The sequence below is a fragment of the Symsagittifera roscoffensis genome, chromosome 4 (genome assembly GCF_963678635.1).
Source record: "Symsagittifera roscoffensis chromosome 4, txSymRosc1.1, whole genome shotgun sequence".
Classification (NCBI taxonomy): Eukaryota; Metazoa; Xenacoelomorpha; order Acoela; family Convolutidae; genus Symsagittifera; species Symsagittifera roscoffensis.
In genome coordinates this window covers 11,371,363-11,398,345 of record NC_087065.1, presented here as the reverse complement: position 1 = coordinate 11,398,345, position 26,983 = coordinate 11,371,363, and the positions used below count along the sequence as shown (strand labels likewise).

Here is a 26,983-nt window from a genome sequence, read left to right as displayed (position 1 = left end):
GTCTTATATATTTAACTGCACGTATTTCTTATATTGCATATAGTTCGCCAATTGCATGTAATTTTTTTTTATACAAGCTAACACGCTCACATTCAATTAAAACTACTTTTGAGATCATGTTAAAATTATTTTGTCAAATATTTTTATTGAAGTGTTGAATTTTTCGGATTTGTGTTTTTCGTCCTAATTTGTCGGCTCGTTTTCCGTTTTTTTTATAACTGAAAAAAGCATTTGTTTACGTGAACGCTTTTAAAGCAGGTTTTTTCATTGCTTCTTTTTTATTCAAACTGTTTTTTTTAATAATTGGAAGTTGTTCTGTAGTTAGTAAATTTACCAACTATTTTCAAAGGTGTTTATTTTTTTTTCGGTTAATTGGAATTAGCTTATATTATATTGGCTTATTCAACTCATATTGCCTAGGTTCAAGTGGGATTTTTTAAATTGCTTGTAAATGCTGTAAAAATTTGATAGCTTCCGTTTTTTTTTGGAATTTAGTTTTCGCTTAGAAGTTTTATTCAGCCGAAATAATTGCGGCTCTTGATTTGTCGGTTTATTGAACCTGTTTTGCATCGGTATAAGGATAAAAAATGGTAATACGCGTTTTTTCTGTAATCAGGTGGGCTATACAATGAAATTCAAAAGTTAAGTCGCTCAAAATTGTTTTTGATATTTTATCAAGTTTTTTTTCCACAGAGTTATTTCTGTATAAACGTTTTCATAGTATTGGCTTTTAAATTGTTTGTATTCTCTTAATAACCAGTGACTAGTTTTTGGTTTCTGTTAGTTCCAATGGTACAGTTGTGTAGGGCAGCCAGCTACAAGGCTTGGATGGGGAGGATTAATTTTGATTACCTTTAGATGCCATCTATTTTTCAAAACTCATTATTATATTCGTTTTCTTGCTGTTAATTTTTAGACCCTTTTCAAGCTTCTTTTTGGAGTTTGCTTGCGAAGTGCAGCTTCGCCTCTGTTCAATTTGCTTTTCCAAGCATAGGGCATAGGGGGATAGCGAGATGGGCGTTAGCTATTTTTCACACAAACAATTGGAATGACGTGCACAGGTGCCAGTAAAAATTTGTTTCAGCTGTTTTAGGTGATGAATTGATCGCAAAGAATGTTGTTGCCACACTTTTATTTTTTGTTTTACATGTGGTGGTAAAAATTTTTTAACTTTTTTTTCTCAATTTGGTTTAATTTTAAACAAAAAATGTCAACCATTACTTGGTTTTGAGTTTCAAAGAGCTTTAAGACCTTCCCATTCGTTTCTTGGAAATTTGAAAGATTTTAAAGCTCGCGATTAGGGAGCGATATCAAATCGGAATTTAGACCTGTTTTCGAGCTAACAACTTGTATCACAGACTCACTAAGTATTTTGGTTCATAATGAATTCAAATTTCCAAGCGTCTCCGATACACTTAGTCTGGAGGTAACGAATACATCTGGGACGGTAAATGTCCTGATTTCGAATCTGACCAGGACCTGTTGTTTTTTTAAACGGGAAATATTCCGTTTCAAAAAATTGTCGGCGTATTATTTGCCTGCCTATGTTTTGTCAGCTTAGTTGCCAAATCGTTAATTTTTTTGCTGTATGCAGTTTTCATTGTATTTGTTTTTATGTTTTATTTGTTTTTCTACCTGACTTGACTTCGTATTATTTCCATTTTATTATGAATTAATTTGCCTTAAATTTTTTCGACTGAAATGATTTCAGTTTATATTGTATCGGCTTGCTAACCTAATTTTGGGTCGTTCGAGGGAACCATAGTTTGTATGCTTTCCTCCGGAGCGCACAGAACATTGAAGTTATCAGAATAGAATTTATGGTTTAAAATTTTTCATGACAATATTTTTTTTGCTCGAAAATTGTTTTAATAGTTTTCATTTAACGCGCCGATTGTTTCTGGACGTGTTTTCAGCAAAAACAACATCGATCGAAAAATATTTTAGTTGTGGTTTCTTCGAAAGTTTTTCCGTTTTATTTGGACTCAGTGGCTTTCTCTCCTGTCTTCTAGCAATGTTGTCGAATCACAAGTGATGCGACGCTCCGCTTCGCCGCTATGTCAAATCTCTGATGGCTATCTTTTGTTATTTATCACTACTTTTTATTTGAGTGAAAAGTTTTAAAATGGGGCATATTTTTGAATTACGTTTGAGACTGCATTACTAGAAAGTAGAAAGCTCAATGTATTCTCCAAGGATTTTTTAATGTTAACTTATTTAAATCTCTCATATGTGTCCTAGTGTGGACTTATTTCTTATTCTACTCCTCATAATCACTTGAACCCAAGTAGTCGCATTTCAAATGTAAAGAAACGAACTGGTTTTCACTTATTTAGGTCTTGATATTTTTTCAGCTGTTCAAATTTGTTCACGCTCAAATTTGGTTTTTTGCGGACTGATTTATGATTTTCAAGTTTAGTTCATTTCCTTTGTTAAAAGTAAGGCAAACTCTCATCGAACAACCAAAGGTCACGAAAAACTTGAATGATTTGTTATTTCAAAGAGGGACCATAGTTTTCTGAAAGATCAATGCTGTAAAACAAATTACTTATTGATCAGATCCAATTGTATCTAAATGATCTTTTTTTTGCTCTTCGAAAGTTGCAAATTGTTGAAAAATTTTCAATCAACTTTAATCACTTTCGTTTTTCCATTTTTTAAACTGCTGGTTGGCTATATTTTATAGTTGAATGCTTTCACGTTTCTTTTGCTGTTGATTTCCATTAAGGCCCCTCAAAATGGATTGAAATTGATTTAATAGTTTAACTTGATATTGATTGGAAGAAAACGAAATCGTTTTTGACAGTTTTTCATTATTGAGATATCAAACCGAAACTTATAAAAAATGTGTCAATGATATAGAAGTTTTCCTGAATCAAAGTGATACTTGAATAAAAGGAACAAATTTAAATTACTAGCCAAAAAGTTGAGTCATTTTTTACACTTGCTGAATCATGTTTCTTGTAAAAGGTAACTAGACTTTTTTTTCTGTAAATACCTTCAAATATCTCAAATTTTTTCGCAATGTTTTAGTAAAGAGTCAATTGAGATTATGGGCAAAATCCAATTTTGAATTAACGCATTTTGTCCCGCATCAGTATGATAGATTGATAAATATCAAGCACGTACCCTTAGTTCAGTGCATTTCCATTGTTAAAAGGAAGGCAGATTCCACTGTCGAACAGCAAAAGTGTAAAGGTCACGAAAAACGTGGTCGACTTCTGATGTCGAAAACGGAAATTAATTATCAGATTTCCCAGCGAAATTAAAGTTTTACGTATTGATCCAGCTTTCTCAAATTGGGTTAATTTTATTTAAGTGTGCATCAGAAATTGTTCTACAAATTCAAAGAGCATTAAGGCCATCTTTTTTTTTCTTCAAAGTTCAAAAGTTGAAGGTTTTTGAAGTAACAAGTCTGTGTTCATTACTTTTTTCCAACTGTCAGTTGGCTATGTTTTCGATTTCTTATGTTTTTTTTGTGCATGTGTGTGTTTGTATCGCAAGTGGTGCGAAGCTCTGCTTCACCTTTGTTTTAATTTTAGAAGTACTCGTAGTTGCGATTTTCAAGAATCCAAAATATTACACGGAAGAGAAACGATTGAAAACCATTCTTCTTATAATGCGAGAGCAACTGTCTTATAATCGGGAACAAGATTTTTTGTCTGTAAACAACGTTTTCAGACCAGTAAGAAATTGAATATTTCTAAGAGTCGATGAACTTAGTGAAGTCTCTTATATAGGTTCTGGTGTTTTTTTTTGCTTTTTTTTCAGAAGTCTTGAAAATTATTTTTCCCCTGTATCGTTTTTATTACAAACCGTTTCTATTCCTTAAAGCATAATTACTCAAGCCTATTTCTACACCAGCAACCTTTTTGATTCAACAGGAGACAATTTTTTTAACTTAGTAATAGTTTTAACAGTGATCGCATCCGGGTAAAAAACAGTTAATCGTTTTAACAGTGATCGCATCCGGGCAAAAAACAGTTGAATATTGCAATTTTTTAATCTGTTTTAACTGTCGGCAGTGGGCATTGCTGTCAATATTTTTAGATTTTTGTGTAGTTTATCGAGTCGTTTACGCAATAGCTATCGGACAACCTACGAACTTAGAGCGATCTAACCGGGGCTTCCAAGATTTTATATATCACCACTGTTCTGAATGTTTCAAAATCTTAAAAAGCTTACGGAGATAAACGTATCGTTGTTTTTTTCCGAGATGTAACTTATTGTTTTTGTGTTATAGAGCAATTTATCAAGCAAAGCAACGGAAACAATTTCGACGGATGGACCAGATGTGCCTCCTGGTTTCAACGAAACACTGGATTCTGAAAAATTGGAGTTCGGCCAGCCTCCGTCCTCACTTCAACAGAGCACCTACAACAAGAAACAGCACTCGACTAACATGCCATCGGCACCCGTCGAGTTACCTTCACCAGTTGCTCAGTTCACGATCAAAACGTCGGTCAACTTTGGCGAGATCGATCCAAACTACATGCATAAGAGGACTCAGTTTACTAACTTACCGTCGCAGGGACTGAATTCGGGCAAAGGTGGTGTACATCTACCTGGTCAGAATAATTTAGATTACTACGCGTCCGGCAGATATTCTTCTCAGATGGGTGGAGATGTTGCTTATGTGGCATCCAAGCATCAAACATCGCTCGGTAGTGAGTTACAACATTATGGCAGCAGTACACAGGGCGGTGGAGTTTCAAACAGGAGTGAGAGTTTAAGCATATCAGCCAAAGGTGCCCCTGCAGGTTCGATCTCTTCCCAGGCGGCCAATGGAGCCTCGCGACTCTCATCGGCTTATGCGCCTGCTTCGAGTGGTTAGTAATACTTTTTTGCCGTGTGTACTAACGTACAATGTCAGATCATGCTCAGCAAACTTCACATAAATGCCCTCTTGAAATTAACTAAGACAGTTTCGCCAGGATTTTTTTCGAGAGTGTGCTACAATTACTGGCAATAAGCAGGAAGTTGGTATTTTGACTGCCTATCAAGAACTAGACTTTTCCTCGTCAACAACTTTTACAAATCATGCTTGCTTTATTATTGAAGCTTAACAACTTACAGGTTAGCTCATACTTGGCCTAGAGGTGACGCCGTCGCCTCTGAGTGCTATGGTCAGGGGCACGAGTCCTGGTCAGACCTTGTTTTTTTTAAGCATGTATGCAAATGAAATTTTTTTCGAGTAAAATTTGAATTGTCGGACTTTGTTTGTTTGCTCAAGTTTTGTCGCCTGTTCACCACACCACGGATTTTGCTGGTGCTGTAAGCAGCTTTGATTGTAGTTGCAAGTGCAAGTGTTGTTCTATGTAGCTTCAGGGGGAACTAGTTTTTTGAAGATTTTTCTAATAGTCCCTAATAGTTTATTTCGGCTCAACTTGTGTTTGCTCATAGATGTCAGCTTTGTATCATCTTCGTATTTTTAATAGTAAAGAAAGTAGTGAAGACTCTTATATAAGTCTTGCTGATTTTTTTTTGTTTCTTTTTCAGGAAAAGTCTTAAAATGTACATAAAACTCTAATAACTACATATGTGCATTCATATATATTAATGCATTTATGAATGCACTTAGGTATGTATGCAATTTTTGAATTCAATTGAAATGCATATACTGAAAGTAACCTAAATAGCACCCTCCAATTACGACGTGGAAATTGCGAGAAAAAACGCGAACAATTTCTAGTTCCGAAATTCGAATATAATTTTTAGATTTCCAGCGGAATTAAAACTTTACCCGTTGATCCAGTTTTCTCAAGTTGGGTTAATGCTATCAAAAAGCCGCCAATAATGAATCGTTCTAGAAATTCAAAGAGCTGAAAAGGTATTCTTTTTTCTTTGAAATTCGAAAATTGAGATTTTTTCAAAATCAATGTTTGCTTGCGTTCATTACTCTTTTCCAACTTCAATTCGCTATGTTTTTCCGTTGCTAATTAAGCTTGCGATTAGCAAGCGTTTTCAAACCAGAATATGGACTTTTTTGATAGTTTCAAGGGCACCTGTTCAATGTAGCTTCAGGGGACTTAATTTTTTGAAGATTTGTTCGAATAGTTTTTTAAGCTCAACTTGTGCGTGCTCATACATGTCAGCTTTGTTTCCTTTTTTCCTTTTGGTAGCTTTCGTTCCGTTGCTAATTAAGCTTGTGATTAGCAAGCCTTATCAAACCGGAATATAGACTCTTTTTTCCGGATTAAAAGCTACTGTAACAGAATCACTTGAATCATTTTACCTTGGGTTCATGTGAAATCAAAAGTGAGACACATGTGCCGAAGAGCTAACTCACCATGTTATAAAGACAAAGGTCAATGGTTCGAATCCGGCAAGGAACTGAATCCGGCAAGAATCCAGCAAGAAAGCGCGAAGTTTTTTGTCGAACTTCTGTTTGTCGGTTTATATGCAGCAGCACCACATTTGCCTAAAATGTGGGCATTTTTAACTCAAATTAAAAAACAGTTATTGTATTCCGATTTTAGGGAATTAATTGAATTATGAGAAGTTTTGCCTATTTTGTGCTAGTTTTTCAAGCTGTTTATTAGAATATTTTATAAATTCAAGGAATTTATAAAATTAGAATTTTTTGTGCATTTGGTGTGATGTAGTGGTAACACCCATGCTTGAGACCGCAAATCGCAGAGGCTCGATTCCAGTCGGTATCTCTTTCGAATGTTATAGCCTTTTGTGTCTGCTAATTTTTTATCGGCTTAGGTCTCTTAGAAAGGTTCATTTTCTTTTTACCATTTTGAAAGCTCTTTGTAAAATTTTTACTGGTGCAGGTAATTTTGTTACAGAAATTTTTGTCTTTTGTAATTTTTTAACCTTTTTTGATTGTCTTTTTTTTTGCTGGTAATCATAGGGCTTTATTTTTGTTTTGCGTGTCTGGAATGTTTGATTTTATTGATTTTCTATCGACACACATGAAAATTCAAGTTTTGGTAGACCTAGTTTCTTCAACATTTCTTTCAAACTGATGTTGTTTTATGCTTTTGTGGAATATCGCAAGTGATGCTAAGTTTCGCTTCGCCTCTGTTTTTATCTTGCAGCAGGCATTACAAAGTTAAATCAATCTGTAAAAACTCATAGAACAAAATCAAAGATTACAGCCCACCTAGGAGCATCAACGGGCCTTGATGATTTTACGCCTCTAAACATCATTATAAACATCAATTTCAGATAATATAATCAAAGCAAAAAGATTACAAAACAAACTTGGCAAAATACTTATGTTTGAAATTGTTTTTTTAAAGAAATTTTTTGTCAATGGTATTAGAGACGGCCACGGTCTGCGATGGCGTCTCGAAGTACTCATTATACTTGAGAGACTTGGAGCACTCTAGAATAATCACAATGACTTTTGGGCGCTCAATTAAGGCCCAACTGTGAACAGGTGGTAAGTTCCACATTTTTGAGCATCGAAAGACACCTTTTATGAAAAAAAGACCGTCCTTAACTTTTGAAGAGTCGATGAACGAATTTCAGAATCTTATATAGGTCGTTATAAATGTTCGTTTTTTTTCCAGGAAAAGTCTTGAAATTTTTTTTTTCAGAATCTTATATAGGTCGTTATAATTTTTGATTTTTTCTCCAGGAAAAGTCTTGAAATTTTTATCGCTCATGTTTGTTTTTTCGCGATTTGACCTTGGATTTTTTAAAAAAAATTATATTCATTTGTTTTGTCAAAAGGAAGGCAAACTGAAATTTGATTTTTAGGTTTCCCAGCGAAATAAAAAATTTAATTTTTAATTTTTTTTTTAATTTTGTCAAAGAAAGTGTCAATCACTCACAAGTAATCATTCTAGAAATTCGAAGAGCTTTAAGGCCATCTATTTTACTTGAAAGTTTGAAAGATGAACAAGGCAGTAATTTTTTATTGACTTGCTACTGTCTGTTGGCTATGTTATTCATAATCATCCGAAGACATTATTAACCAACTCATTATCATTGATGTAACTATCTAGCACATCATGACCAAACTTATCTAAGTGATGTTTACTATTTTTTAAACCTAATTTCTCACAAACAGAAAAATTATGAAAGTAGCTGAAAATTGTATAGAGTCTACGTCTTATCATTATTTTCACCACCATAACTTTGGTATACGCGGTAAAACCCTCAGCAACGAATTTCGCAGTTCCCTCTTCTTTTTGAAATTAAATGAGGCTTTAAATATTTCAAATGTCGGTTAAAAATTTGACAAAAACGCATTTCTGCCGTCCCAATCCTTCTATTTGTCTGTCTCTATTATATATTTAAGAAATTGGCGAGATTTTTTAAATAGGTTTGGAAAACTTTCTTTTTAATTACAGGTGTCACAAACGAGCAATCGAAGTACGGGCAAAGACATCAGCTAACTCAGCAGGAGCAGTCAGTATTTTACAAACTGCAACATCAACAATCACAACAGCCGCCACAGCAAGTGTCTCATACAGACTCGAACACAGCAGCCGATCAGAAGTCGCATCAAGCAACAGCAAACACTAATTTGTACACGACGCCAACGAAACATTCAGTTGATAGTAGTAAAAGTAACAGTTACTTTGCTTCTTCTGCCGCAGCAGCATCCCAACCCAATAATGCTGCGTATAGTAGCAAAATCATTTCATCTACGGGTTCCACGGTGCCGACATCTTCAGCGAGTGCGGCAGGTGGTGCATCGCAACAACAGGATGACCAACTCAGATATTCAAACCAGAATTCCAACAATATCTTCGGCAGGAGCAATGTTAACACAGCTTATCAGACGAGTGGCTGTAAGTTTATTTCTACAATTTTGCATGTGGGACATTTTAAGTGAAAAAAGGTTAAGACTGTCTCATTTCCAAGTAGATATCTAATATAATACGTCAAAGAAATGCCTGGTAGCTTTTAGCTTGGTTCGCTTTCAAATGCTAGCATTTGCGATAGCAAGCGTTTTATATTCGGGAACTAGACTTTTAATGAACGTAGTTCAGACTCTTATCTAGGTCGTGACCATTTTTTTTTCAAGAATTAGCTCAGTCTCAAATTTATTTTCGTGGTTTGACTTTAGATTTCTTGTTAAGCTCAGTTCATTTCCTTTGTTGAAAGGAAAGCAAACACCACTATCGAACTGCGAAAGTGTAAAGGTCACAAAAAAATGATCAAATTCTTGTTTCGGAAATGGATTTTCACGCTTGCAATTAGCTAGCGTTATCAAATCGGAATGTAGACTTTTTTTCGGGTTAACAACTAATTCAACAAAATCAGTTGAATCACTTGCTCAATCAGCTGACATGCTCAATTTCGTGAAAGTTCAATTTTAACTACTGGGTGGGTACTAGTTACTACAGGGTAGTTTCAGGGGGACTTGAAAGTTTTGTTCAGATTATTAAAAATTTCAAAAAGGGCGTGACTAAATTTAACTCAATTTAAATTTAAGACTAAATTTAACTGTCAATTTAATTGTTTCGACCATTCGGAACATGGGGAGGAGTTTTGTATTTGGGTGTGTTTCTTACTCTACCTCTCAATTTAAGTGTTCCGACCATTTTAAAAGGGGAGTAACTTTATTCCGGTGTGTTTAAGTTTTTTTTTATGCACGAAACACCCGACTGCATCAAAGATATTTTGAAATTATATTGGATGGTGTGTCGGGCAGAATATTGTGTTACATCACGTAACCCCGTCTACTGAACTGAGCTTAAATCTTGATAGGAACCTGTTTTTATCAGTCGAATCAGAGTGTTCAAATTTACCAACTGTTCTAACCTTGCACCGATGAGATTCAAAGAGTAAAGGTTTTTTTTCGTGATTGATTTTTGCGAAGTTCAACTGTGGTCTGAACTTTCCGTAAACCTGTACATTAACCGGCAATGAGACTAAATGGACGGAATATGACTAATTTACGGAATGGGACTATTTTAAGAAGAATCTTTTGTTGCTTAGTTTTGAAGCCCGAATTTCGATGGGACGTAATTGATTATGCAAGTTGTTCAAATAGATGCTTGCTTGCTCACTTCAATTAAAATTTTCCCGAGTTTTTCTTTAGCTTAATGTTTTTGCAAGGCTGTCGGTTACTTTCGCCTTTCGCTGGATTATATTGTCGAAGTTTGCCACCAATAACTTTTTGTTCCGACCAATTGAAATTTTACACTATTTTTTTGTTAAAAAATGTATAGTTTAAGTTCAATTAGTACTGATCCTATAGGCAATTTTGATCATCCTGGGGGACTTTAAACTTGGAAAAAAATTTTTACAGAATCAGTTTTTTTTCGGCTCAACTGGTGTCTGCTCAAAGATTGTCGGCCTTGTTTCCGCTTCGTAAGATATGTTAGTTATTAATTTGAATTTCAATTATCTTATTTGGCATGTTTGCCTGGAATTTCTGTTTGATAAAAACAGGAATTATGAAAAAGTATAGGATTGGGTTTTTCATTTTTAGACGCTTTGAAATTTGTAAAAAGAGGTATCCATATATTTAAACCGCCTGCACCCTTGTGTGCCTGCATACTCACCTGGTCTCTTTTTGCTTTAACCCCTTTGTCTAAAGCCTTCGAAAATGTCTGTGGGGGGAATATTTTACCGGTATTTTTGATGTTTCTTTGGTTTTCTCAAAAACTAACCAACCAAATCTGAGATTTTGTTTCATTAAGTACAACAGATTTGAAAAGTTCCCCTCTGTGGCTGGCTACACCCAAACTCTTTTAAACATAAATTATGGCGCATCAGGAAAAATAGTGAATTTGTTTGACCGATTTTGAATCTTTTTAACGTTTCCCGAAAAGTAATATAGCAAACCTGAATTTGGGGGTTCAATTGAGATAATAGTGAGAAGCTTCCCTGCAATAACGGCTACACAGAAAATTATCGTCCTCGGAAAAGTCAATTTTTTGACTTTTTGAGGGCTTTTTTATTTTAAGTTTTTCGAATTTTACAAAAAAATAACCTACCATATCTGAGATTTTGGGTTCAATCAAAAGAACGGGTTGTATGAAGCTCTTTTGCATACGCGACTTAACCCACTTTTTTTGACACCAAAAATGGTTGCCCTTGGGAAAATCAAAAGTTTAATTTTTTTAACCGTTTTTGAAACTTATTGATTTGTCTCTCCAACTGCTCTCGCAAACCTGTTTTTTTTTGGTTTAATCGAAATAACTGTGTTTTGACTTAACTCGAAAATTACCGTGCCTATTCTCAGGTTAAGTGTTCAATCAAGAAAACCTATTTTAGGAATCTTCTCTTCTTTACCGGCCATAACCTGTTTGTAGCAGAAAAAAGTTACGATTTTGAGAAAATCATGTTTTTGAACTTTGACTCATTTTTTTAGTAACTTATTGAATTTTCTCAAAAGTGCCCGATCAAATCTGAGATGAAAAGTTCTATCGAAGGAAGCGTGTGCGCAAATTTTCCCGGCAGAAGCGGCTACTTCTTAATTTTTGTAAAAGAACTGTTGTCTTCGGAAAAATTCCAAATTCTCAAAAATTTGCACACTAACTTATTTTAGTAGAGAAACAGGGAAGGTTTTGGGCTGAGCCGAATTTTTGAAATTACGCATTTCGTCCACATCACTGTTTTTTGAATCTTTTTGACGTTTCCCGAATAGTAACATAGCAAACCTGAATTTGTGGGCTCAATTGAGATAATAGTGAGAAGCTTCCCTGCAGTAACGGCTACACGGAAAGTTATCGTGCTCGGAAAAGTCAATTTTTTGACTTTTTGAGCGTTTTTTTATTATAAATTTTTCGAATTTTACAAAAAATAACTTCCCATTTCTGAGATTTTGGGTTCAATCAGAAGAACGGGTTGTATGAAGCTCTTTTGCAAATGCGACGTAGCCCACATTTTTTGACACAAAAAATGATTGCCCTTGGGAAAATCAAAAGTTTATTTTTTTTCACCCTTTTCGAAAATTATTGACTTGTCTCTCCAACTGCTCTCGCAAATCTGTTTTTTTTTGGTTCAATCGAATTAACTGTGTTTTGACTTAACTCGAAAATTACCGTGCCTATTTTCAGGTTAAGTGTTAATCAAAAAAACCGATTTTTGGAATCTTCTCTTCTTTACCGGCCATAACCGGTTTGTAGCAGAAAAAAGCAACGATTTTGAGAAAATCATTTTTTTGAACTTTGACTTTTTTTAAGTAACTTATTGAATTTTCTTAAAAAGTGCCCTATCAAATCTGAGATGAAAAGTTCTATCGAAGGAAGAGTTTGCGCAAATTTTCCCTGCAGAAGCGGCTACTATTTAATTTTTGTAAAAGAACTGTTGTCTTTGGAAAAATTCCAAATTCTCAAAAGTTTGCACTCCTCTAACTTATTTTAGTAGAGAAACAACCAAGGTTTTGGGCTGAGCCCAATTTTTGAAAATACGCATTTCGTCCACATCACCGTTTTTTGAATCTTTTTGACGTTTCCCGAAACTAGCATAGCAAACCTGAATTTGTGGGTTCAATTGAGATAACAGTGAGAAGTTTCCTTGCAATAACGGCTTCACAGAAAGTTATCGTCCTCGGAAAAGCCGTGCCTATTCTCAGGTTAAGTGTTCAATCGAGAAAACCAATTTTAGGAACCTTCTTTTTTTACCGACCAATACCTGTTTGTAGCAGAAAAAAGTTACGATTTTTAGAAAATCATGTTTTTGAACTTTGACTTTTTTTAGTAACTTATTGAATTTTCTTGAAAAGTGCCCTATCAAATCTGAGATAAAAAGTTCTATCGAAGGAAGCGTTTGCGCAATTTTTTTCCCTGTAAAAGCGGCTACTCCTTATGTTTTGTAAAAGAACTTATGTTTTTGGAAACTTATTTTAGTAGAGAAACAACTAAGGTTTTGGGCTAAGCACAATTTTTGAAATTACGCATTTCGTCCACATCAGTCTAACAAATTCAAAAAAATACCAGATGCATACTTTCAGCTTTAGTCAAGCCTTTTGTGTCCTTCATCGAGACATACGAAATTTTAAGTTCTCCTGGTTTTCAACCTTTTTCATTTTTTTTTCATGATTGCGTTGTAATATAGACTATGGTCGCAACCTCCTGTGCTGCTTGATCAGTAACCGACCGGCTATCCTTTTTTATTCTATTTTTGGTTTATAAGCTGTGCTTACATTTATTATTTTAGATTTTACCTGTTCAGCCGCCCGTTACCAAAAGAAAAGCATAAGAAAATATTTGTTCAATTTATCATTATAACCAAATATCCTTGATAATTTTTTTTGGTTTTCATTTTTTTCATTAGTTCTTATTAAAGTTAGAAGAACGATGTCCTTTTCAGTTATATTGATCGTGATGAGTTTTCTTGTTTACTGCTCAAATAACTATACAAGTGATTTCATATATATTCATTCTTTTATGAATGCGCTTAGGTATATATCTTTTCGAGCTCCATTCCAATTCATCTGTGTAAAAGTTAGGTAAATTGCGCTCTTATTACCAAAGTAAAAATGGTGCAAAAAATGTGAAAGACTCTCGGGTCCGATTGTGGTTTTCGGTTTCAAGATTTCCCAGCATAAAAAAGTCGGTGATTAATCAAGTTTTCTGATGTTGGTTCAAATTTTACAAACATTTTTCTTGAATTTCGAAAAGCTCTAACCTGCTGTTTTTTGAAATTCCAAAATTGCGTTTGCTATGTTTTTGTATTGCTAGTTTTGCGAGTTTCCGCATCGTTTCTCTATGAATCTTGTCAGTTTGGTTGGGGTTTGTTGGAGGTTTCATGGAAAGATTTCTAAAAGATCATTGTTTTTGTTCTGAACATTGTTAGGGTGTGTTAGTTTTTTTTCTTTTTTTTTCAGTTTTCCACGCAAAATCAGATACCACAAGTAATCATCGGAATGAGTCGAGTGATATATCATATTAAAGCTCTTTCAGCAGTGATTCGAATGACATAAAAAAATTTGAAAACCAGTTTGAAATTTTCGATCTAAGTGCAAGCTTATAAGGTGAGGCTAGGCAGGCTTACATGAGCTTATTGATGCTTAATTTTGATCCCTTAAAACTCAGTTTTACTCGGGTTAAGTAAGTTTTTGGCGCCAATCTGGGAATCAAAGTTTTCAAAATTCGAAAACTTTCTGCGAAAGATTTTTTGAAATATTTTGATTTTTTAGCAATTTTCTTTTTGTTTTTCTAGTATTTTCTAATTGGGTTTTTCAAATGGCTGATTTTACTATGAATGTCTTAAATGCCCAGGTGCTTTTTTTCGTTCACTTTTTTTTTGTCCCACTACGCAGAAAAAAACGACACAAATTTGAAAAAACTTTTTTCTTTTTTGTCCTGGTCGGAATCTGTGCTACTTGAGCAGTAACCGGCTTTCCTTGTTATTAAGCTCTTTTATCGCAAAGTACAGGATTTTAGTAATAAAGGTTATAGTGTTTTTTCTTCGTACGAAAGCTAATAAAAGGAATCTTATGCATAAGAATAATATTACCAACTGAAATTTAGGCTTCTTGAAATTGAAAGAGTTTCCAAAGGATGTTTTTCTCAACATATGCTACTACAGTGAAATATACATTTTTGTGATTTCCTTGATCGACCAATTTTCGATCAACTAAGTTTTCAATATTTGTTCAGTTTGTCACAAAAACTAAATATCCTTGCTTAATTTTTGGTTTTCGTTTTTTCGCCTGCTCTCTTTCTCGTTAATAAACAGTGATTTTACTTATATAGGTCTTATGATTTTTTCCTGAAAAAGTCAAACTGCTTAAACAACTATCGAATTGATTTCATGCATTAATTTTTTATGATTGCACTTAGATATATATTTCGAGCTCCATTTACGTTCAACTGCTTAAATTAAGGTAAATTGCGCTCTCTAATTACGAAAATAGAAACGGCGCGAAAAAAAACGTGAACGACTCCCGGTTCCAAATGTGGTTTTTGTTTTTGTTTTCACAACGAAATAAAAAGTTCGGTCATTAATCCAGTTATTTCGAGTTGGTTCCAATTTATCATAATTTCGTCAATCATAGACTGAACTTGAAATTCAAAATATTCTAATCTGTGTTTTTTTTTTGAAAATCCAAAGTTGTGCTTACTGTATTCATTGTATCGCAAGTTTTGGGAGTTAAGGGTTACATTTTGGAAAGATTTCCAAATATCCTTGTTTACTAGTAATTTCTCTATAACAAAGTACGGAATTTCAGAAATAATTGTTTTTATGCTTTTTCTTTTCCGTAAAAAAATTTAATAAAAGGAACAGGGTCGGATTTGGGGAGATGGGGGGGGGGGGGGGGGCTGGCTTTGTACCATAGTGAAATATCCATTTTTGGTGACAGACCCTAATAATTTTTTAAAGGCGCCTTTGGCGCCAAAATATACTAATTTTGAGGGGGGAGCGCGCGCCGAAAAAATGCAAATTTTTGTCAACATTTTCCAAAAATTGCCTAAAAAGGCATATTTGGCCTTCTTTAAAATTTTGCCTGTGGCGCAAAAAATTTGGCAAACAGGGATTTTTCAGTGCTTCAGGAGAGCTCGAAAAATTAATTTGGTCGACCTAACTAACAAAAAAGTTCGATAAAAGCTGAAAATCCTCCCCCTCCCCCCCCTCGAGAAAGTCGTAGATCTGTCTAAGATAAAAATTACCAACATAAATTTAGGCAAGGATGCTCTGTTCTTCCTACTCTTAGACAAAAAATTGTGGAGATCCTCAAAAAATGACACAAAAAATGATTGCCCTTGGGAAAATCAAAAGTTTATTTTTTTTCACCCTTTTCGAAAATTATTGACTTGTCTCTCCAACTGCTCTCGCAAATCTGTTTTTTTTTTGGTTCAATCGAATTAACTGTGTTTTGACTTAACTCGAAAATTACCGTGCCTATTTTCAGGTTAAGTGTTAATCAAAAAAACCGATTTTTGGAATCTTCTCTTCTTTACCGGCCATAACCGGTTTGTAGCAGAAAAAAGCAACGATTTTGAGAAAATCATTTTTTTGAACTTTGACTTTTTTTAAGTAACTTATTGAATTTTCTTAAAAAGTGCCCTATCAAATCTGAGATGAAAAGTTCTATCGAAGGAAGAGTTTGCGCAAATTTTCCCTGCAGAAGCGGCTACTATTTAATTTTTGTAAAAGAACTGTTGTCTTTGGAAAAATTCCAAATTCTCAAAAGTTTGCACTCCTCTAACTTATTTTAGTAGAGAAACAACCAAGGTTTTGGGCTGAGCCCAATTTTTGAAAATACGCATTTCGTCCACATCACCGTTTTTTGAATCTTTTTGACGTTTCCCGAAACTAGCATAGCAAACCTGAGTTTGTGGGTTCAATTGAGATAACAGTGAGAAGTTTCCTTGCAATAACGGCTTCACAGAAAGTTATCGTCCTCGGAAAAGCCGTGCCTATTCTCAGGTTAAGTGTTCAATCGAGAAAACCAATTTTAGGAACCTTCTTTTTTTACCGACCAATACCTGTTTGTAGCAGAAAAAAGTTACGATTTTTAGAAAATCATGTTTTTGAACTTTGACTTTTTTTAGTAACTTATTGAATTTTCTTGAAAAGTGCCCTATCAAATCTGAGATAAAAAGTTCTATCGAAGGAAGCGTTTGCGCAATTTTTTTCCCTGTAAAAGCGGCTACTCCTTATGTTTTGTAAAAGAACTTATGTTTTTGGAAACTTATTTTAGTAGAGAAACAACTAAGGTTTTGGGCTAAGCACAATTTTTGAAATTACGCATTTCGTCCACATCAGTCTAACAAATTCAAAAAAATACCAGATGCATACTTTCAGCTTTAGTCAAGCCTTTTGTGTCCTTCATCGAGACATACGAAATTTTAAGTTCTCCTGGTTTTCAACCTTTTTCATTTTTTTTTCATGATTGCGTTGTAATATAGACTATGGTCGCAACCTCCTGTGCTGCTTGATCAGTAACCGACCGGCTATCCTTTTTTATTCTATTTTTGGTTTATAAGCTGTGCTTACATTTATTATTTTAGATTTTACCTGTTCAGCCGCCCGTTACCAAAAGAAAAGCATAAGAAAATATTTGTTCAATTTATCATTATAACCAAATATCCTTGATAATTTTTTTTGGTTTTCATTTTTTTCATTAGTTCTTATTAAAGTTAGAAGAACGATGTCCTTTTCAGTTATATTGATCGTGATGAGTTTTCTTGTTTACTGCTCAAATAACTATACAAGTGATTTCATATATATTCATTCTTTTATGAATGCGCTTAGGTATATATCTTTTCGAGCTCCATTCCAATTCATCTGTGTAAAAGTTAGGTAAATTGCGCTCTTATTACCAAAGTAAAAATGGTGCAAAAAATGTGAAAGACTCTCGGGTCCGATTGTGGTTTTCGGTTTCAAGATTTCCCAGCATAAAAAAGTCGGTGATTAATCAAGTTTTCTGATGTTGGTTCAAATTTTACAAACATTTTTCTTGAATTTCGAAAAGCTCTAACCTGCTGTTTTTTGAAATTCCAAAATTGCGTTTGCTATGTTTTTGTATTGCTAGTTTTGCGAGTTTCTGCATCGTTTCTCTATGAATCTTGTCAGTTTGGTTGGGGTTTGTTGGAGGTTTCATGGAAAGATTTCTAAAAGATCATTGTTTTTGTTCTGAACATTGTTAGGGTGTGTTAGTTTTTTTTTCTTTTTTTTTTCAGTTTTCCACGCAAAATCAGATACCACAAGTAATCATCGGAATGAGTCGAGTGATATATCATATTAAAGCTCTTTCAGCAGTGATTCGAATGACATAAAAAAATTTGAAAACCAGTTTGAAATTTTCGATCTAAGTGCAAGCTTATAAGGTGAGGCTAGGCAGGCTTACATGAGCTTATTGATGCTTAATTTTGATCCCTTAAAACTCAGTTTTACTCGGGTTAAGTAAGTTTTTGGCGCCAATCTGGGAATCAAAGTTTTCAAAATTCGAAAACTTTCTGCGAAAGATTTTTTGAAATATTTTGATTTTTTAGCAATTTTCTTTTTGTTTTTCTAGTATTTTCTAATTGGGTTTTTCAAATGGCTGATTTTACTATGAATGTCTTAAATGCCCAGGTGCTTTTTTTCGTTCACTTTTTTTTTGTCCCACTACGCAGAAAAAAACGACACAAATTTGAAAAAACTTTTTTCTTTTTTGTCCTGGTCGGAATCTGTGCTACTTGAGCAGTAACCGGCTTTCCTTGTTATTAAGCTCTTTTATCGCAAAGTACAGGATTTTAGTAATAAAGGTTATTGTGTTTTTTCTTCGTACGAAAGCTAATAAAAGGAATCTTATGCATAAGAATAATATTACCAACTGAAATTTAGGCTTCTTGAAATTGAAAGAGTTTCCAAAGGATGTTTTTCTCAACATATGCTACTACAGTGAAATATACATTTTTGTGATTTCCTTGATCGACCAATTTTCGATCAACTAAGTTTTCAATATTTGTTCAGTTTGTCACAAAAACTAAATATCCTTGCTTAATTTTTGGTTTTCGTTTTTTCGCCTGCTCTCTTTCTCGTTAATAAACAGTGATTTTACTTATATAGGTCTTATGATTTTTTCCTGAAAAAGTCAAACTGCTTAAACAACTATCGAATTGATTTCATGCATTAATTTTTTATGATTGCACTTAGATATATATTTCGAGCTCCATTTACGTTCAACTGCTTAAATTAAGGTAAATTGCGCTCTCTAATTACGAAAATAGAAACGGCGCGAAAAAAAACGTGAACGACTCCCGGTTCCAAATGTGGTTTTTGTTTTTGTTTTCACAACGAAATAAAAAGTTCGGTCATTAATCCAGTTTTTTCGAGTTGGTTCCAATTTATCATAATTTCGTCAATCATAGACTGAACTTGAAATTCAAAATATTCTAATCTGTGTTTTTTTTTTGAAAATCCAAAGTTGTGCTTACTGTATTCATTGTATCGCAAGTTTTGGGAGTTAAGGGTTACATTTTGGAAAGATTTCCAAATATCCTTGTTTACTAGTAATTTCTCTATAACAAAGTACGGAATTTCAGAAATAATTGTTTTTATGCTTTTTCTTTTCCGTAAAAAAATTTAATAAAAGGAACAGGGTCGGATTTGGGGAGATGGGGGGGGGGGGGGGGCTGGCTTTGTACCATAGTGAAATATCCATTTTTGGTGACAGACCCTAATAATTTTTTAAAGGCGCCTTTGGCGCCAAAATATACTAATTTTGAGGGGGGAGCGCGCGCCGAAAAAATGCAAATTTTTGTCAACATTTTCCAAAAATTGCCTAAAAAGGCATATTTGGCCTTCTTTAAAATTTTGCCTGTGGCGCAAAAAATTTGGCAAACAGGGATTTTTCAGTGCTTCAGGAGAGCTCGAAAAATTAATTTGGTCGACCTAACTAACAAAAAAGTTCGATAAAAGCTGAAAATCCTCCCCCTCCCCCCCTCGAGAAAGTCGTAAATCTGTCTAAGATAAAAATTACCAACATAAATTTAGGCAAGGATGCTCTGTTCTTCCTACTCTTAGACAAAAAATTGTGGAGATCCTCAAATTCTGTGGTAATTTAGGACAATATATTTAATTTTTTCCAAAATGATTTTGCCTATCCAATTCTTCAGACAAAGAATTTTTCAAGTTTTATTTCGATTTGAGTTGTGAAATATGTAGTGTCTTCCAAAGTGTAATTTTTTGGATTTTGAAAGGAAGATTTTCAATAGTTTTTGCATCACAACTAATTCGAAGCTCTGCTTAGCCTCTGTGTGAATACTTATTGTTCTTACAATTTCTACGATGCCAAAAGTATGATGATTTTGAACATGTTTGACACACACACTTAGTTGTAATCTTAAGTTGTTGTTTAGATGGCAAAAGTGGTCAACATACAGATGATTCTACTTCTGCTACGAAGTTGAACTCCTCTAGTCAGATCCACGCATCGATCAACAGCCAAGTGGCTAGTTTCATGTCAGCTGCGGCCGCAATGTCCTCTAATAACTCACAGTCTCAGATGTCTGGCAGTTCCTCCGGAGCTCCGGCATCCACAGTATCTGCATCGGGATCTTCTATGTCAAGTCGAGATGTTCTCCAGCATTTACAACAGCAACACCAGCTGCAACAAATGGCGGCGTCTCCTTTAGGAGGAATAACGTCCCCGACTGGTTTCCAAATTGGATACGTTCCAGGAACTACTTTGGACGCTGCAGGTCAAAACGCAGCGACGGCTGGATTGCTTCACCAGCATGTGTCTAGTGCGCAGCAAGTGAGGTACTCAGGACTAGGGGCGAACAGTTCGGCGTCGCATCCTTACCAAGTCATCTCCAACAACGTTTCCGTGCATCCCCCAAACTACAACCAGTTCTTGAACTCTGGCAACACAGCCATGCGACCCAACTCAATGGGTGAGTTGCTTTTTATTTGCCCTTTTTGAGCGAATCGAATCAGTTGATAATTCTTGAGAGATGTTTCATTTGAATATTCAATTTAATGGGAGTACCGTTTTATCGAAAAGATGTTGCTATTTCAACATCTGCGAAATAAATTAGTTTTTGATGGTCGATTTCTGATGGTTTTTAGACCACGGTGCTAGCAATCATTCCGGACAAGAAGCATATTCACTGGGAATGTCAAGTAATGCTGCCGCCAAATTGAGTTCGGGTACGACAGCGTCGAGAAGAATGGATGACACTTCTGGACAGGCTAACAACTCACCAAGCATGAACGTAGGATCCCAGAACTTAGCTGCACAAGTTGCTAGTGCTAATCCAGCCATGTCTCAATACTTCTACCACGCCCAATTTGCGGGAGGTGGACAAGGAGCACCCTACTACAGCCCTACGGCGGCAGCTGTTTTCAACGCGCCAGGTTTCATGCCAGCTCCGTTTGGAATTGCACAGTTCCAGGCGTTGCAGCAGCAGCAACAGAATCAGCAAGCGGGTCAGACGGTATCTTCAATGACGGGAAGCAACGTAGCAGCAGCCGGTAGTGCGCCTGGACAGCAAGCCTCGACACAAGGGAAGACCCAACAGCAGTCGGGAAACGCGGGTGGAAATTTGAATTCTTCGTCGAATAATTCGCAGCCGCAACAGACATACTCAAATGGACCGACACCATACCAAGGCAGCTCATACTTCCAGAGTGAGAAATCAATTGTTTTTTATTTTCGTTGCCAGTGTCCGTTAATTTTTACATCAAGTCTGGGATCCCAAACATTCAGTAGATGTTGCGAGTGTCTTATGATTAATCATAATGATCGTCCATGAAGAGGAAGCAAAATTTGAAGAAGAATTACTTTTTGATTAGTCGGTTACTTTATTTTAGCCCAACAGCAGCAGACGTCGTCAGACTACATGAACTCAGCTGCGGCGGCGGCAGGGGATTACACGAAGTATGCACATCAACAGCAGCAGAATATGGGGGGTCAGCAGCAGCATCAGCAGAACTACGCAGCATCCAGGGCAGCAGGTGGAGGAGCAGCAGCTTCCCAGGGGGGCATGGGCAAGTCGGCAATGTATGGTAAGAGAGCCAACCTCACCTAGTTATACCAAACGTTCCAGGCACAGGGCTTTGTTTAGTTTTATTGAGCGTACTTAATTCCCACTTATTAAGGCTGTGTATTTTTTGTGAGAAAAAAAGTGTTCAAAATTTTGTGTCGCTCAAGTTTATGCTTTGGCTGTTTAACTTTTGATTTCCTTTTGAGTACATTTCAAATTCATTTTTAATGGATAAATTGAGGACAATTTACTGTTTCCAATAACAGATGTTCAAATGGTGCGAAGAAGCATGATTGAATCTCAGTGGTTTAGTGGGTTGACAAAGTTAAAATTTAATTTGAACGAAGTGAGGACACTTATTTAGGGCGTGTGATTTTGATGACACTCAATTTTGATTTTTTTTGTGCTTCGTCTTTTTAAAATCGATTTACATTCATTTGCTTAAAGGAAGGGAAATTACGCTCTCCAATTAGTAAAAGGTAAAAATAACGTACAGCGTGAATAAACTAGTGCTGAAATTGGGTAAGGTCTGGAGATTTTCTAACGGATTTAAAAAATTGGCCTATTGATCCAGGTTTTTCCTATTTTTAGGTTTCCCAGCAAAATGAAATTGCTAGTTACATGAAAAAAGGCACTATCATAAAAGATTCTTGAAATTCGAAGAGCTTAAACGTGCTGTATCTTTTTCTTCGAATCCCGAAGAAGTCCATCATGTTTTTCGGTTTCCTTGGTTTCAATGACATTTTTCTAACTTTTTGTAGGCTGTGTTTAGATTTAAGGCTAAGATCAATTTTTACCTCTTGATTCAGTTTTCTCAGATTGGACTAGTTCTATCAAAAAACACCAGTCTTGAAAGATTCTCGAAATTCAATAGGTTAAAGATAATGCATTTTTTGAGATATGGAAATTGACAAATTTGAAAAGTCTGTCATTCGTTGTTTGTTGTCTGATTGTTATGTTTAAGAGTAATGAACGTAGTGAGTACTCTTGTATAGGTCTTGGTGATTTTTTTGTTTTTTTTTTTTCAAGAAAAAGTCTTACATTTTGTTTACGCTCAATTTTGATTTTTCGCGGTTTGACTGGTAATTTTTTTTTAGTTCAGTGTATAGTCATTGTTAAAAGGAAGGCAAACTCCACTATAGAGCAGAAAAATGTTAAGGTCACGAAAAAACGTGATCGACGTCTAATTTCGAAAATGGAAATTTATTATCAGATTTGCCAGCGAAAATTTTTATCATCTATTGATCCAGTTTTCTCAAATTGTGCTAATCTTATCAAAAACGCACCAATCAAAATTTGTTTCTGAAATTTAAAGAGCTATAAAGGTATATTTTTCCTTTAAAGTTCGAAAGTTGTTTTTTTTCAAGTTTTTTTTCTGTTTCCTTGCGTTCATTCCAGCTGTTAGTTGGCTATGTTTTCTCAATACCGATAAATTCTTTGGCGCGGTTTAGGAAACATAAGTTGGCGCTTTCTAATAGCTGTCAGTTTATTTTTTTTGTAAAAAAACTAAAAATTGGTTTCTGTTTCAGCCAACACGAGCTCAGATTACTCGAGCATGTATCACACTAAGGTGCGTATTGAATTGCAGAATACTGTATCAACCAGGACTATGGAATATTTTAAATTCATATTTAGAAAGCTAACTTTTTTGATGCGAGGAAATGACCATATTCAAAGACTTATCAGCTAATTCTCTCGGTTTTAACTTATTTGGATAAATAGTAAAAGCGGTGCCCCCCAAACCTCCGATTTTTTTTTGTTAACATTACCGGTTTTACAAAAATTGGAATGCGGACTTATTAGGCCATGACACACATATTTGGTCTGTATAGTTAACTTTGTGAAGCCCTTAGTTCTATAAAATTGAGCCAAAAGGAAAGGAAAAGTGTCAAAACCGCTTGAATTTCAGGGGCAGGTAGAGAAAAATTCGGGGGCTGCAGCAGGGATGGGGATAGGGCCAGCTGGTCTGGCCTCAAACTCACCCCCGCAAGGTCCAGCCAACACTGGAAACCCTCCGGCGGCGGCCTATAGTGCTTTTCACTTGGCGGCCACGAACTATGGACAGGCTGCGAACGCCGCCGCAACTCAACAGCAGTTGTACAGTCAACAGTATTTCAACGCAGCAGCTGCTCAGAGTCATATGATGCAACACCACCAGAGCGGGGATCCAAGAGCATCCGGAGCTGCCGCTTTCAAAATGGGAGGGCAGGTTAATCTGGGTGCCATGGGTATGCCACAGAAGCACCCAGGAGGTGCGAACAGCCAGCATGCTTCAGCGGGAGGATACGCGACGGCTTCGGGCGGGGCAGCTGGAACCGCATATCGCAACCATTGGCAATGATGAAGTATATCATAACCAGAAGTTAAAGGAGATGAAGGTTGTTACCTACACCAGAGAAAAAAGACCGCTCGGAAGTGTTTACCAAATCAATTTTGTGCTGGTTAACTGAGGAAATAACATAAAACATCAAACTGATTGAATGAAACACAATTATCATATTTTTTTGCCCGCGTGTATGAATTCTGGATGCTTTTTTGAATTACTAACTTAGTTAATTAGTATGCTAATTTGTCACGCGCGCTCTCCTAACAATTTCACACACCGACTACCATTTAAGCTGCATCCAAAAAAGGGAGCGGCTAATGCAGTAATCTGTAACTGATATACCAGCCTGAAGTTTATTGTATTCTCTTTTGCAATTGAAAACATTTTCCTTTCACACTTTGATGAGAGGAGCTGATCAATTAGGACCCGATTTATATAAACATGACCATGTATTTTCTGTGTGTTTTTTTTTTCATTGTTTAGTTTAAGATTGCCATTGATTAAACTAGTCTAGTGTTGTACCTTAATTACATCCTTATTATAATCTTAGTTCTGTCGCTTTAGTGTATAATAATAATCATAAAATAGAAATTGTAAGGCCAATAATGAACACTCAATATGCCATGAAAATTTCAGTTCAAGTTTGCGAATTCTGTTCAATTTATTTTTGGATGTTGATTTGGATTTCTACCGAATAGTTTCCTATTAATGCTTCATTTTGTTGTTTGTTTACATCTAGAGCCAATTTCTCATCTAGTTTCATTATATAGTTCTGTCCCGTACTTGCTGTGTAGGAGCTACCGTGCCTTGCCGATTATCCCGCAAATAATTGTCGCCCACTAATCCTCCGCATAAATTCCTGTTAAATGTCTCGTCCTCGCCCTACAGACAACCTTCCCTTCTAATTCACAATCTCTCCTTTTAGGAAAGGGCTGGTCGGTCAGGTCACTGTTTTTAGATTTGACCTCAACTGCCCCTAACTCTTGATAATGGAGTTGACCTTGAAAGTTGTACATACATACCAGCAGAATTTGACTTCAAAGTTTAAAAGTGAAGTGAGTTTCGAATAGATTTGATGTCTTTCGTGTGAACGCTTTGTTATGTTCTTGCTGGCTCCTCGCTTGACCTTGAAATGACTTTTATCGTGTTATACTGGTGAACAAACGTTTGAATTCATTTCATTGTGTTTGTATCTGTATTGTGCCGCTGGGAGACATTAATGGAAATTGATTGTCAGTTGCAGTGGGTAGCGGCACTGTACTCATCCACCTACATTTTGATCTTATAATTATTTTTGATATTTTAATCTGAGATAATTTGGGATATTTGACTACTGGCCGAATGAAATAATACTTTGTTTCAAATCAACTGTTTTTTTTCGCTAGATAGGAAAAAGGAAAATAGAGCATGCTTCTGATGCAACACCACTGAACTAAAAATTATCCATAAAACGCCATTTTTAACTGTAGAAGAACGAATTGCTTTTTACTTAATCGGTTTTTATGGTTTTGTTAGTTCGTTTGTTTTAGGTAAATCTTAAAATGCTCTAATAACTACAGAAGTGTTTCGATACATAATAATTAATTTATGACTGCATATATGTACTTTTTGAAATTCAATTCAAATTCATCTCAAAGTTTGGTAAATTGCGCTCTCTAATTACGAAACGGAAATGGCGCGCAAAATGTGAACGACTTCTAGTTTCCTAAGTGGATTTTAGTTTGAAGATTTCTCAGCGGAACAAAAAATTTAACATCAATCCAGTTGATTGGCCCTTATTTCATAAAAGCTTCAATCATAAATTGTTCTGGAAATTGAAAGTTTTAACAAGAGTTTGATATATTTTTAAGAGTAATGAACGTAGTGAGTACTCTTATATAAGTCTTGGTGGTTTTGTTTTTCAGCAAAAACTCTGTAAAATTTTTTCTCGTAAGTTCGAAAGTTGAAGTTTCAAGAAACACGTCAGCTTTTTGGACCCTTGCGTTCTTTTCTTTTTTCCAACTGTCACTTGGCAATGCTCTCTTCAAAAGAAGAATTTTCTATTTTTTCGGTGTTTTTCTTTAAATTTTTTCCGAGCATCTGTTGGCTTTGCTTTTTAACCCCTTGGTTCTACTCAAAACAGCACCAACCCTGGGTTAGATAGAATTTGGGATATTTGACTACTGTCCGAATGAAATAATACTTTGTTTCAAATCAACTTTTTTTCGCTAGATAGGAAAAAGGAAAACAGCATACTTCTGACGCAACACCACTGAACTAAAAATTATCCATAAACGCCGTTTTAACTGTAGAAGAACGAATTGCTTTTTACTTAATCGGTTTTTATGGTTTTGTTAGTTCGTTTGTTTTAGGTAAATCTTAAAATGCTCTAATAACTACAGAAGTGTTTCGATACATAATAATTAATTTATGACTGCATATATGTACTTTTTGAAATTCAATTCAAATTCATCTCAAAGTTTGGTAAATTGCGCTCTCTAATTACGAAACGGAAATGGCGCGAAAAGTGTGAACGGCTTCTAGTTTCCTTAGTGGATTTTAGTTTGCATCCAATTCGCTGTAGCTGGAACTATTTTGAGGATGAGGACAATAATGGGACACCTCCAATTGTTAAAGGTGCCGACCCAACCGTTTTTTCTCTAATATTGTTTTAAATCACATAATTGTTAAATGGTGTTTTGTTCTTCAAAAATTGAAAAATTGGTAATTTATTTGTTTTCGAATTCATTGTTCATTAAATTTTTTTCTAACTATCTGGTGGGCATTTTAAAGTAAAGTTTTCCGGACGTTTCCAAGATATTCTTTGATCCAATTTTCTCCTTTGCGTCTATTTTTTTTAAAAGCCAATCTATAACTTTTGATCTTCAAGGTTTAATGCGATATAATCTTTTTTCCGAAGTTCGAAAGCTCAAAAATCTTTGTTTTCCTTTTGTTTATTTCTCATCGTCTGTTGACTAGATTTTATCGATATTGGATTTTTAAAAGTTGGAAAAAGTTCTTAGATCCGAATTAAATGTTACTTAAAGTTAACTACGCTCTTTTAAATCTTGAAGCCAAATGTCAAAAGACTTAAATTGAAAGAGTCAAATATAAAAATGGTGCTTAAAAAAAGGCAATGCTTGAACTTAAACTTTTGCAGATTGTGTGGGTTTGTAGTCTTAAAAGTTTTAACACAACATTTCTTTCCTGTTTGATTTTGAATTTTTTCAAAGTTGTTTCAAGTTTTTTTTCAATTTTGAAAGAAAGGTTTGCACTAAAATAAAAGCGCACTCGTGCATTGAAATTTCAATTAATTTTCTGTTTCAAAAGTGGGTTA

General features: G+C 35.1%; 1 protein-coding gene across 1 annotated transcript in view; it reads left to right on the top strand.

Moving 5' to 3' along the window:
* The window catches only part of LOC134845160 (mucin-19-like), a 581,930-nt gene extending 556,895 nt beyond the window's left edge, over positions 1-25,035 (top strand). The window contains exons 8-14 of the mRNA XM_063862042.1: positions 4,244-4,829; positions 8,310-8,753; positions 19,713-20,249; positions 20,425-20,985; positions 21,169-21,363; positions 22,871-22,911; positions 23,251-25,035. Coding sequence (XP_063718112.1) covers positions 4,244-4,829; positions 8,310-8,753; positions 19,713-20,249; positions 20,425-20,985; positions 21,169-21,363; positions 22,871-22,911; positions 23,251-23,682 — 2,796 coding nt within the window. The 3' untranslated portion in view covers positions 23,683-25,035. The remainder of the gene's footprint in view (positions 1-4,243; positions 4,830-8,309; positions 8,754-19,712; positions 20,250-20,424; positions 20,986-21,168; positions 21,364-22,870; positions 22,912-23,250) is intronic.
* Positions 25,036-26,983: the final 1,948 nt, after the last annotated feature.